Raw genomic sequence first — 14,515 nt, 5'->3', positions numbered from 1 at the left:
TTAAAAAAAAAAAAAAAAAAAAAAAAAAAAAAAAAAAAAAAAAAAAAAAAAGCTATTTTGGTCGGAAACGGCTAATTACAGAGATACGGCCATTTCAATCTAAAACACTCTCCGAATAATTCCACTACCTGAGTTCACTCGTGGCTATATAGTAGCATTTTTTTTTTTTAAAAAAAAGGCCTTCGATGCGAGCGGGTCCGGGTTCGATTCCCGGTGGGGGCACTCGGTCGAAACAGCGTAAAACGCTTTTTCAGACCAGCCATTCTGAATAAGGTTTCCTGGGTTTTCCTCATTCACACCAGGCAAACTTATAGGTCCCAGACCGCTTCCTCCCTTCCGCAATCCTTTCTTCCTTTCCTTTTCCTGGATAGTGTGCTTGCCGAGGGACGTCATCCCTCAAACGTGACGGGCTAAATGGCCTTAGATGCCGAAAGCCCAGAAATCTAAATCCTTAAAAGAAATTTAAAAAATAATAAAAAAATAAAGAGTCAAGGGAGATATATTTAGGATAATTGTAAAATATTCTTAAGTTTAAAAATAAAATTGCCATCATTTGCTGATGTTGCAGGACAGGCACATAACATCTTAACAAACAAGGAAGCCCAAACACTTAACGCTTCAATTCTTTTCGCACAAAATACTCTTTAACTAGGAAATAAGTTTCGATAGGTAAGACTTCACCGAGTCGGAGGATAAAGCTGTTTTCTTGTAAATAACGAAACCAAGAAACAATTCTACGATTAGGCGAAAGATAAACATCAGGCCATTGAACATATATTTGCTTTTAAAATTTGTTAAGTATACTGAATTTATTATATCTGTCAGTTTAACTCCTTTTTTTTATATATATATGCTATTTTTTTCTAGCTCCACAGGGCCGCCTTATGACTTTAATAGCGAGTGATACGAATACACTGTTAGTGTATGAATATACTACGCTTCGGTGGTCTGCCCAACTTTTATCTGTTCCTGTTGCAATTCGGCGAGGGACATTTCAGGTAAAACAACATATTCTCTAGTTTCTCTCTAGTTCTATTGAATTTGTAGCTTTAGCGCTTCTCTCAGAGTTCCAACATTGGAAGTTAAATATGTCTTTCTTCTAAATTACGAAATACGAATTGCCAAATGGGGAAAAAAAACTATAAGTCATGTACGAGGGACGTCCGATAAGTTAACTACCAAGACAGAAAGGAAGGGGCGGAGCATAGTGACTCCTGAGACACGCACACCAAGGCCTCTATGGAGAACCCCGCTGCGCAGTTTGAGTCAGTCGGAGCAACGCAGTAGCCGTTGAGCAGAGTGTTTGTGTTACGCCGCGAACAATGGATTTTGGGACGTTGGGGACGAAACCTGGATCTACAATTGGGATCATGAGAGCAAGCAGGAGTCCATGCACTGGAAACACCACGATTTCCCGCCTTCGAAGAAGTTTCGCATGCAGCCTTCTGCGGACAATATCATGATTTAAAAAACTTTCCCAGTGCTTTGCAGACCATGACAAAGAATATTTTTCTCTCTGGGATTTCTTCGCTAACCCCGAAGTGGCGATGGTGCATAGACCTCCATGGAGAGTGCATCGAAAAACAGTAATGACTAAATAAGTCTGTCTGCATTCCTTCCTGCCTAGGTAGGTAGGTAGATAACTTTTGGACGTCCCTCGTAAATATATATATATTCATTTACGAGGAGAATCAAAGTATATATATATATATATATATATATATATATATATATATATATATATATATATATATTATCAAAATAAAGTACTAATCTCTTTATCCTGTTGAAAACTTTGTGTTTAAATTATTTCCATCATCACTGGAATCTTCTGTCGACGATTAAACATCAGTTAGTTGCCTATAACTCATCTTAAAGTAAAGTAATCCTAGAAGATTTGAAGGAAATTGCATCATCCGAAAAAAACTATTGAAGTAACCGAATTTATGACTTGAGAACACTGTGTATTATGTTTCGATATCAGTTTTTATGAGTTCAGTCTTTGAATATGATGTTCCGTGTTTGTAGATATTTTTATGATACGTAGAAAACACTATCCATCATCTGGAAAAACGAGCTACATGAGCTAACAAATAGAGCCAAGTAGAACAAATTAGAAAGTAAGATTCAACGATATAATTTTCATTCAAATTATACAAAACTTTCGTGAAATATTTAAACTTCTGTACTGCGTTTGTCGGTAAAACATTTTTTCTCTTGAATTATAGACGTATTTGAACACTTCCGTATTCAGAATTCTTTTGGGAGCTCCTGGTGGTTAAGCAGTTAGCGTACGCATCTTTGGTGTGGAAACCCTGAGTTCAATTCCTGGTGGCAGCTCATGTTGTTCGGATCCCACGTTAAGCTGTAGGTCCACGTCTCATATAGCTCCGCTGCTGAAATGGACGCTAAAAAACATAATCAAATAAAAAAAATCAGCATTGCCAAATACATCAGTTAGTTGCCTATAACTCATCTTAAAGTAAAGTAATCCTAGAAGATTTGAAGGAAATTGCATCATCCGAAAAAAACTATTGAAGTAACCGAATTTATGACTTGAGAACACTGTGTATTATGTTTCGATATCAGTTTTTATGAGTTCAGTCTTTGAATATGATGTTCCGTGTTTGTAGATATGTATGCATCTACGAGGTTAAGTTATTTTTTATTTGTTGAGTTTACAGTTAAACCTCGTTTATATATTTACCATGTTGGTCTGTCCATTCGGGAAACATAAAATCTCAGGAACTACTTAGTGGGTTGCCATTAAATTTGGCCAGAATATACAGGGTCAAAAGATATACCCTATTTATCAAATATATGGAAGATCATACAAATATATGGAAATGTATTTTCTGTCTACAATTTTAGTGTGTTGTTACATTTCAAGTACTGGACTTCCTTTTATAAGTATGTTGTGTTGCGTTTTTTACATTCTGTAAGTAATTAAGTTTTGTTTTCTTGTAGGGATTAGGCGGGATCATTGTAAGTCTTTCTGAGACAGGAGATTTGCAGTGTAGCTTCTTGGGCACAGATCCATCATTATTTGTAGCTCCTCCTCTGGAATCACGGGAAATCGACTATCAGGAAGCTGAAAAGGAGCTAATTCATTTGCAGAAAGTTATCAAAGCTCAAACCAAAGCTGACAGTAAGTTCTGCTTGTCTTTGACTGTTTATTGTTGTGCGTAGAATAAATAGCTTTTGTAATATTTTCATTTTATTTTTGGTACGAAATTTTTTTAAAGAATGTGCAGATCTTAGTCTTAGAAGTTCGAAAGGATACTTCCACCCATTTTCATATGAAGATGCAAAGCCTGTCTGAAAAGTATCTGACTATGGTCCCTGAAAAAATACATTCACCTACTGTATTTGTTGTCCTAACTCTCTCCTGCTTCCACACACCGAGTTCAGTGTTTTTTCCACTGCTTGCAACAGACTTGGAACCTATCATGGAGCGCTTCGTTGCGCTAAATGCTCTCTTAGGTGTGAAAGTACCTTCTTTTCAGATGTCTCTTGACTTTCGGGAACAATCAAAACTCCCATGGAGATATATGAGTCGAGTAGGGAGCTTAACGAACCATCAGTGTTGTGCTGTTCCGAATAAGGCAGTCAGCTGCATGATTGGGGACCTTATCCTGGTGTAGTTGCTCGGTCTTTGAGTTCCTCGGGCCTGGCCATTTTTTGGTAAAGATTGTCACGTAGACAACGCGAAAAATGTCTAAAGAGAAGTACTTTGTACCTGTACATCTTTTCTGTATGTACTCATGATGCATATTGCCACAACAGTCGATGGACACAAGCACAATTGCCATGACAACCAAAGAACACAATCAACATTGCCACGACAATCGAAGAACACAATCAACATTGCCACGACAATCGAAGGACACAGTCAACTTTGCCACGACAATCGAAGAACACAATCACATTGACACGACACTCGAAGAATACGTACCGTCAACATTGTCACGACAATCAACATTACTTTGATTTTGCTGCGCATCTGCCGAGTCTTTTCGGGTCTTTGACTTGCTTAGGTGGTTCCACTGAGTCGATTGTGCCTTCATTTTCAGGTCGTCACTCGTACACCCACGTCTTCATCCTCTTAGACCCGCGCTGCGACCACAGAACAATATCTAACATAACCATTCTTCTATAATAAAAGACGTAAGTGAAAGTAACGCTATCCATGCTAAATGCATAGTGGATCCTTACGACGCAATGTGATTAACCTGCGCAATGTAGTTTTACTGAAAGCAAAGAAGTTCGCGTACTTTGGAGACTGGCCTTGTACTTCTGTTTCGTGTAATTTGAAGTTGTTTCCAGATACATTAAAAATACATTCTATTATTCTTTAGAATATTTTATACAAGGTAGGGTTGAAAACAAGTTTTTTTTTTTTTTAAATAACGTTTTTTTGTTTTAAACACACAAAAAAGCACGTTTAAAATGTTTATTTTGTTTAAAACAGTAACCTAAATAGACATATATATATATATAATACGTTTTTTTATCAGATGTTGCTTGCCATCTAACCGCTAGACAAAGCTTCGGGAACTTCCCTAATTCAGATACGTCCAAATATTCAATTCCGGAAAACGAAATCGGGAGTTTCCTGATCTCCGTTCACGGAATGTGTAATTTAGTTTCCCTGTGTTACGTTCTGTTGGTTCTCTGCATTCTTAATCTTAAACGAACATTGACGCAACTGCTGCGTCGGGGCTGTAAACCTCAATAGCTCAGCCCCTAATTAAGGTAGGATTGGTAGGATTTTGGTACCAATTTATTTCCGAAGGATGCAGCTTCTCGCCGGTGTGCATTTTGTGCATGTGGGAGTACCAAAGCGGGGGTGGGAGGAGGGTAAAAGTCGTGTTATTTATTTTTTTCAACGGATTTTTGGAGGGCCATTCCCACCCTTATGGGTACACTCATAAAAATTGGTATGTGAAACAATGAAGTAGGCCATTACATAATAATATCCTGTATTGGTATTTCTTGCTTATGTGCGGGAGTAGGGAGAGGGCAAATTTGGCTAATTTTTGGAGGTTTTTTATATACTTAAATTACATTAATTTTTACAACAAACATCAATAGCTCAGCCTCTAATTAAGCTAGAAAGATATTATGGTACCAATGTATTCCCGAGCGATGAAGCTTTTCCTAGTATGCATTTTATGTATGTGGAAGGGGTACCACGGCCGAGGGAAGAGGGTGAGGTTTGTTTTCTTATTTTTTCATCAGGTTTTGGGGACCACTCCTCCTCCCTCTGTGAAACACTCATTAAATTGGTATGTGAAATAATGAAGTAGTCCCCTCCATGATAATAACTTGTATATGTACTTGTTGCTTATAGAGGAGGCGGGGGGCAAATTTGGCTAATTGACATTTATTTTCAGGAAAGTTCCATATAAGACAAGATATCTTTCACTGAATTGGTCTAGAAGCATAATTCTTGTTCGTATACATGATGTGTGAAGCAAAAATGATTTGCATATACGCATATGAATGTGTACTATGATGGGGGAGGGGAGAGAATGTCACATGCAACGATTTTTTTTCTGCACATTACATCTTTTTGAGAATATTTCCTACATAAAACGAATTCATTATTCTTTGTATTACATCAATGGCTACCATTTTTTTTATATGATTGTCACAAGTGTCTGGCTTACACTTGTCAGCGTAGGGTGATTATAAGGGTTACCAAGGCCCCGCAAAGTATTTTTTTTTTTTTTTAAATATTTTTAATGATTTTTTGTGTTCCTTCTTCTATGAATATGGCGGGAATTGCACGATTCCAGTGTTACCTCGTTGGAATCTATGCTCTATAAGCGTTTCAACGGTGTATGAATCATGACTCTGTGATAATTAAGGGGGTCACCAGTGCCACCAACGCGAAGGTTTGCAACAGCCCTTCAAAACTGATATATATAGGGCGTTTTCATAGAAATTTCGTTATGAATTTTTATCTCGCTTTGTATTGTAGCAATAGCCACCATTTTTTGTATTATTGTCACAAGTGTCTGGCCTACATATTAGCATCATTTTGTCAGCGTAGGATAACTGCAAGGGTTGCCGGGGCCCCACAAAGTCAATTTTTAATATTTTTTTTTATTTTTGTTTCTTCTTCTTCTTCTACGAATATGGCGGGAATTACATGAATGTTATCTCGTTGAAATCTGTGCTCTGCAAGATTTCCAATAGTGTATGAATTATGACTGTGATAATTAGGGTATCACCAGAGCCCCTAACATGAGAGTCTGCGATTTTGTTAAAAACTCCTGGCGGGCATCCAAATGTTAATTGTGCTTTTATCCCGTAGACACTAATCATTATTAGTTATCCATGTTGCAGATAGAGATGAATCTTGAAAACTGTTTTGTACGCTAGTCACTGCTCTTTTCTTTGAGTTGTATTTGTCAAAGTATTTCTTATAGCTTATGATATGAGAACTGTTCATTACTATGAAAATGATAGTGACAATAAAATAGTCAAGTTTTGAATTTGTGAATTTGGATTTTAGAGTAGTGTATAGTGTGCTTAACCTTCGTTATTCTTGGAATTTAAGAAATGTTCAAACATTTCACTTGAATTTCTGTTAGTTTGGTTATACGCAGATTGTTGTGCAGAATTTCGTTCAGTAATTGCTATTATAATAAGAATATAACTCTGCTTGTAATTTACTCCATGCACAAATCCTGCTGAGGATGGGTTGTGTTTGTTAGAAAATTAAATTAGCTTCTACAATTTGATGTTTTAATTGTTTTCAACACGTTCAAACACCCTCAAAAAAATGTTTAAAACAAACTGAACAAAACAACAGCCCTAGTTTTCAACATTTGTTTTATACATTTTGTCTTAAACATATCAACCCTAATACAAGGTAAGTCAAAATGTTGGACCCCATTTTAGAAATTTATTCTGTAACATATAATAAACATATTGTGAGACATGCGCTTCAAAGGGTTAACTTTCAAAGTTTAATTTCCACGCAGTATTACCACTTTCTACCGCTACGAGTCAGCAGTGAGCAGTTGAGAGTCTTCATCCCAGCGAAATTAAAATACCTCTAATTTTACAGTAATTATGTGATATCTTCAAATAGATAAAAGATAATTGAAATATGGAACAAGAGCGCCCTAGACAATATTATTTTACGTGAGGTACCGTTATCACAAGTCACCTAGTGGCTTTATGTGTTCAGCTGTTTAGAAACGCGAAAATAAATTCCGATTTTCAAAATGGCTCGAAATCGAAAACAGATAAGTGAGTCGTGATAACGGTTTCTCATGTAAAATGATATTGTCTAGGGCGCTATTGTTCCACATTTCGATTTTCTTTTATCTATTTGAAGATATCACATAATTAATGTAAAATTAGCGGTATTTTAATTTCGCCGGGATGAAGACTCTTAAGGAAAATGACATTGACAGGAGAACAGAGATGTTTCTGTGCGCGTGATTATCATAAATCGGCTTGATGTATGTCGTGTTACGCGAGGTGCTCAATAAAAACGCTTGTGAAATGTTTGAAAAGAACTTGGACAGTTGACCTTTCTTAGCATATGTCTCACAATAACATACGTGTATTAGATTTTGCAGAATAAATTTCTGAAATAGGGTCCATCATTTTGACTTTCCCTGTATTATACTGGAAGCGTTACTTGTATTTAATCTGAAAATTTAATATAAACGTCAGTTTCTATATTTTTATGAGATTTCACTGAGATTTCCTTATTCATACCAGGCAAATGGCGGGGTGGTACCTAACTTAGAGGTCCCAGGTCACTTCCTTTCCCCATCCTTTTTTCCTTTTCCCGAATAGTATGCTCGCCGTGGGACGTCATTTCTCCGTGACGGGCTAAATGGCCATAGATGCCGAAAGCCTAGAAATCTGAATTCTAAATTCTAAATATAGATAATCTTTTGAAGACTTTTAAAATTCAGGAATATTTCCAGGTCAATACTGTGTTCTTCACAGTTTTCCAAAGAAAGAAATCTGGAGACGGGATTAAATCCTGAGATCATAAGATGGGTGCTCCGCACTACTTTCTTTTTGTTCTATCCAATGGCTCAGCGTAATGTAGTCGCGAACGCGGTCGCCTATTGTGCGAACGGTCCTGGGTTCTATTCGCGATGGGGTCATTCAATCGAAAATGACCCGAATAGTGGGTATAACTCAGAAAAGGTATAACAGGTTTTTCAGGCTTGCCATCTTGGGAGTGAGGTTTTTCCTGAGTTTTTCTCATTTACACCAGGCAAATGCCGAGATTGTACGCAACATACAAGTACCAGACCCGAATAGTGTAGTCGTTGAAGGACATCATCCCTCATACGAGACGGGCTTAAGGCCGTAGATGCCTAAAAATATGTATAAATAAATAAATCTTCGTTCTATATCCATCTCTAGGAACATGCGATCGAAAAAATTCTTTATATCAAGATAAAAGTGGAGTGGTCTCTCGTCCATCGTCGTTGTCAGAAAAACATTTATGTCCTTAAGGTACACAAAACCACAAAAAAATTTATACCTATCAGCTTTATTTCTTTTGTGTTAAAGGGTGTGTACATTAATTGAGACACTATATATATATATATAATGTTTGCATAGGGTATGTAGTAAGACAACGAATATGAAATTTTCACATCGGAAGGGGGAGAAGCAGTGATCGAAGTGAAACGGTATGCGGTGTTATGCCATACCGCCTCTGGTTTTTCAGTGATGAAGGCATACTGCCTCTAGCTTTTCGGTGATCAAGACATACCGTCATTGAAGAGTAGATGCTAAATATCTTTAATAAATCCATTTTTATACACAGAAATTGACGAATAGCTTTGCACGTAAAAACATTTTATTTCTTATGTAAAAATAATTTCTAGTTTGATAACACCGACATTTTTGCTATCTCTTTTCCTACCTTTTGTTTTTAAAATGAGGTGTCTTCAAAGAAGTTCATCTAGTTTATATTTTGATGTGCCATATTCAGTTGTTTCTTTCGTATGTATGCGCATGTCTTCTTGTCTTAAAACATATAAACGTCGTGTTTTGAGCATGGGCAGATTTACGGGTTGTCAACTGTAAGGGCGGATCTTCCGGGTGTTTGGAATACCCCTCATTCGAGTGGGGTCTGGGAGTTTTCCCACAGGAAATTGTTAATATAAAAGCTCAATTTCTTAGCATTTTCGTGTATGATTCTCTATAACACAACATAAGGGGATTTGAAAAAAATGTTTCAGAAAGTTGTTGGTGAGGGATCAAAGTGTCTCCATGTCTCCTCCATACTTAAAGAGAAGCTCTCCAGTGGTTTTCAGTCATTATGTAAATAGAAATACAATCTTTTAGGCAACATACCGTCACTGTATTTCAACATTTAGATAGGCGATATGTCGAGTCAAAATCTTAATAAAACATGCCGCCTCTGCTTTCTTTCCACTTCGAACACTGGGGAGGAGGAGTCAAGATCTCAGCCAAAATCTAGAATGCACATAAAGATTGAACCATTATAACTCCTGTAAACAGATATTTTTTTACTTTATTATAAGACTGTGTATATTACGAACACTTTCTTTTTCTTTACAGGTTTATCGTTGGCTAATAATGCTGAAAGAGAGCTTTTGGTGTCTGTAAAAATTAACCCTCATATAGAATCATGTACCTTCAAGCACCATGTTATTGATCCCGAAGGAATTCCCATGGTACAGTGCGTGATTACATTAATGGCTAGTACTCCTCTTACTAAAGTACAAGTCTCGGCGTTGGTGGAGAAGCCGCTTGTTGTAAATAGGGTTACGCAGAGCGTGAGTAGTTTATGTAAGTATGAAATAAATGATTTTTTTTTTCTTTCATTTCCAATTGCCAATTTTCTTTCTTACAATATATTTTACAATTAAAAGGTCTTTGTAACATGCGATAATTGTACCATGTATCTCATACTCCACCAAATTCATAAGAAAAATTCGGTAGTTTCACGATTTGACTGCTGTTAGTGCTCCTTCAGAAAAGTTACATGATAAAATCTTGAGGTAAATACTAATTGTGTTGAAAAACTCATTTCAAACTGTTCAGACATTTTCCCTTGACGCGATCATAAATAACAAGGAACGTTGATTTAAATGTGAAGAAAGAAATTATAGGACATGCCCTCTTTCTTCTCTTAAAACAGAAATTTTCGAAAACAGGAAATAAAGTGTCTCCTCATTTGTAATGAAACGTGTATATACCGAGTTTTATCTTTCTTAACTTGACGGGTTCATAAGATACTGTAATTTTGGCTGAAATTTTGAACCCTCTCTACTTCTATTAGAATGCGCCCTTTAATCAAAGTAACATAATAAAAGAATATAGCTCAAGGAAGGTACTTAATATGTTCCAAAATTATTTTAAACTGTTCAACCGTCTCTCCGTAATACGATCACAAACAACAGGTAACATCGCTTTCAATGACGCAAGAAATTATGGAGACTCTCCATCTCAACTCATGTTTCAACTTAGACATTTAATTAACCGGATTGTTCATTATATTGTTCAATAGTATCATAGATCAGAAGCAACAACCTGTCATCCTTGGCTTTATCGTAAGCCATTAAAATATCATTTGCCATTCTTGGCTCTTGAATCTGAAATATCAACAGCCACTTATAGCTCCAATACAGCATATAAACAGCTCCAACGACTAAAGACTCATAACCAATTTACGAGGCGCATCCAGAAAGTAAGTTTCCCACGCGTCCCATAGCTAGGAAACAGTATTTTGCGCTAAGCGATTACGTGTACGTGAGAGAGTAAGGTCCTAGCATGGCACATGCACTAGCGGAACTTCCCTAGTGCTCTTAGTAGCGACGTGGCAGTGGTTGAAAATGGACGTTCCTATTCCAGCTCCCGTCGCGTGTGAAGTGCTAGCAGTGATAAAGTTTTTGAATGCACAGGGCATAGCACCAATCGAAATCCATCGTTAGCTGTGCCAGGTCCATGGGCCTAACGGCATGAGCAAGCAGTTCGTGCAGATTTTCCGTTCCTCATTGCACACCACTGCCACGGAGTGCCTGTTGATCAAGAAGTTTTGTGTTGAAGCAACTGACCCTAAAGCACAGAGCAAGGCGCACAGGATCAGCATTGACATTTTTGCAACGATACAGCTGACGATGGATTTCAATCGGTGCTATGTCCTGTGCATTCAAAAACTTTATCACTGCTTGCACTTCACACGCGGCGGGAGCTGGAATAGGAACGCCAATCTTCAATCACTGCCACGACGCTACTGAGAGAATTAGGGAAGTTCTGCTGGCGCATGCGCCATGTTAGGACCTTACTCTCTCACGTACACGCGGTCGCTTCACGCAACATATGGTTTCCTAGCTATGGAACTCGTGGGAAACTTACTTTCTGGATGCGCCTCGTGCAAATAACTTCAGTCACTTGTGGCTCCATTCCCACCATTAACCATTATTTATGCTACATAGTAACACTCTTCTTTTGTCCTCACAAGTTGCCAACACCTTATCTGATTATTCACTGACAATACCTTGCACAACTAATTGACATAACTCAAGATTCCCCTTTTCCTTAAAATGAAAATTTTCAAAAACGCTGGAACATGTGCTTATGCATTTTTGATGAGGATTTTATATATCAATTTCTGTCTTCCTAACTTGACAAGATCGTGAAATATCAATTTTTCGTATAGATCTTGATCCTCCGCACCCGCTTCTTAGAATACTCATTGTAATTAAAGTAACATGATTAAAAACCCAGTTCGAAGTACGTCATAACTACATCCAAAAATTCATTCCAAGTGGTTTAGCTGTTTACTCATGATGCGACCACAAACAAGATTCTTTTCATTTTTATATAATGGATTGCAGTTAGACACTTAGAAGGAATTTAATCGAACGAAAAAAAAAAAATCGTTGTACATGATTCCAAACCTTTTTTTTCTTCTGTTCTGATATCTGATTTCTTGATAAATACATATTCGAAGCCAATTCTAAAAATAGACATGTACTAAGAAATACGCTTGAAGAAAGTAATTAAAGTTATTATTTCAGTTCAAGTTCAATAAGAGCTCTGCATTTCTTTCTATTGTTCTCTTATCATCCCCTATTATATGTACATCTACAGCATACGACATAACCTGGTAAATACCATTCAACTCCAGGCCCTGATTGCTGTCTTTGATTTTCCTTATAGCGTATTCCAAGACAAAGTTGAATAATAATGGCGACAACGCATCTCCTTGTTTCAGGCCATTCCCAATGTGAAAGCTCGTGGACAAACATTTTCCTATCCTGACTCTACTTTGGGATTCTTTTAAACATATCTTAATTAATCTAATTAGTTTTTTTGGTATTCAAAATTCTGTAAGAATGTCATACAATGTTTCCCACCTAACCGAGTCGTAGGCCTTTCTAAAATCAATAAATAATTGATGTACCGGGATATTGTATTCCCATTTCTTTTCGAGTATTTGTCGAATGGTAAATATTATTATTATTAAAATGTCAAATCCAGTGTTACATGAATGCATATAATTACTGTTTCTTTCAGGTGATACAATTCATCTTTTTGTGTTCGTCTACTTAGAGGATTCATACGTAGTTCCCTCGACCGAAATGAAAGTAGTAACTGTGTATGTAACTAATTCTGGTATTCCTCGAGTGCTTCAGAATTCCGTATCTCTTCCTCTTCGCTTGGTTAGCCGACCATGTCCTCCAACGAAAGATGCCGACTTCAAAGTTACGCTTGGTACCAATAAACCAGCAGTTAGTCTTACGGAACTATTTCCAGGTAATTCATGATTTAACATTATTTTATTTTATTTTATTTTATTTTATTTATTTATTTATTTATTTATTTATTTATTTGATGAGTTAGTTTGTTTGTTTGCTTGTTAAAGTAGCCAGAGATTGAATTTTAACATTCTACAATATCATTAGAGTTTAACTCTTTCGTGTAACACTTTTTTCTAGGTGTGATAGGACGATGCTTCGTCTATTTTTACGTTTTTCAGTTGTTTAGATTTTGGAGTTCAAGATAGTTTTCATCATTAGCGCCGATCCAAGGGGAGTCGAGCAACCCTCTCCATCCCAGAGTTTGCTTGGACGCGTGAATCTTGATATTTTTGCTTGGGTATTTCACAACGAAACACATATACCCCAAGGTTCCCAAAATTATTTAGAAATCGGCGTTGCTTGGATATCTGAGAACGAAACACATATACTCAAAGTTTCCCAAAGTTATTCAGAAATCAGCATTGCTTGGGTATCTGACAACGAAACACACATACTCGAAGGTCCCCAAAGTTATTCAGAAATCAGCGTTGCTTGAGTATCTGATAACGAAACAAAAATGCTCGAAGGCCCTGAAGTTATAGGGTATCTGACAACGAAACACATACGAGTATACCTGAAGGTTCCCAAAGTTATTCAGAAATCGGTGTTGTTTGGGTATCTGATAACGAAACATATATTCCTGAAGCCAACAAAATTACTCAGAAATCAGCGTTGCTTGAGTATCTGACAATGAAATACATATATTCGAAGGCCCTAAAGTTACTGGGTATTTGACAACGAAACATATATACCCGAAGGCCCCCAAAATTATTCAGAAATTGGCGTTGCGTGGGTATCTGACATGAAACATATATCCGAGATGTTTTGTAACCTCTGGGTATCATATACTTTGTCCGCTCCATTGAAACATATATCCGAGATGTTTTGTAACCTCTGGGTATCATATACTTTGTCCGCTCCATCACCTTTTCCAGGTTTTAAAATATACAAACTGTGAGTAGAAGGATGAGTGTGTCAGTGTCTTCGGCTTTTACTATTACAGCGTTGTTACTTAAGTACATCTGAATCACTGTAGTCACAATGAGATGATCTACATCAGAGGTGGCCTGCTTCACTGTTATCTCACCTTTATTGAGGTGATCACGTAACGGAATTTATTCTTCTTGTTCGGAAGAAATTTTTGTCTTATTTGAAGTAAATTTCTTGCTTTCTTCAAACATTGTTTCTATTGATGTGGCACGCACACTTTTCCATCTATGTTCTTCGTTCTTTGTATAATAAGGGTGTCATATCTATCAATCGTAACTATAACAGGAGCTTTGTATGTGTAGGAACATATGACAGGTAAATGTCACACAATTCCCTGTATGATACTCCTACAGGCCACAGAACTTTAGGAAGCAAGTGGCCTCCATCAGCCACTGTCACATCTTGTTCCACTATTTGTTCCGCAGCAACGAAATAACTTTCTGACAATGAAACAATACTTTTTTTTTTCGCTTCAATCTGTTTTCAAAGAGGAACAGGGGAAGTGGAGCAAGCTCATAGGCAAGACAATGTGCAATGTGATCCTTTGATTGTACCACACACAGCATTCTATTAAACACTTGAGTAGAGTTAATTAGAACTTTATCACTTAAAATCCTTGCTCTATTCGTGAATGACAGAGGTTTCACTTTGTGGTGTAGACTAATTTTGCAATGAATAATAATTCATGATATATCGTG

At 37.0% G+C, this 14,515-nt stretch overlaps 1 protein-coding gene across 2 annotated transcripts in view; it reads left to right on the top strand.

The window, feature by feature from the left end:
- BBS9 (Bardet-Biedl syndrome 9) overlaps positions 1 to 14,515 on the top strand; it is a 68,282-nt gene that overhangs the window by 19,630 nt on the left and 34,137 nt on the right. For both annotated transcript variants that reach the window (XM_081746254.1, XM_081746253.1), the window contains exons 5-8: positions 868 to 998; positions 2,968 to 3,148; positions 9,580 to 9,810; positions 12,544 to 12,783. In XM_081746254.1, the coding sequence (XP_081602380.1) occupies positions 868 to 998; positions 2,968 to 3,148; positions 9,580 to 9,810; positions 12,544 to 12,783 (783 nt within the window). The remainder of the gene's footprint in view (positions 1 to 867; positions 999 to 2,967; positions 3,149 to 9,579; positions 9,811 to 12,543; positions 12,784 to 14,515) is intronic.

Source organism: Thermobia domestica, chromosome 18, assembly GCF_964235325.1.
Source record: "Thermobia domestica chromosome 18, izTheDome1.hap1.1, whole genome shotgun sequence".
Lineage (NCBI taxonomy): Eukaryota > Metazoa > Arthropoda > Insecta > Zygentoma > Lepismatidae > Thermobia > Thermobia domestica.
This window is presented reverse-complemented; position numbering and strand designations above follow the sequence as displayed.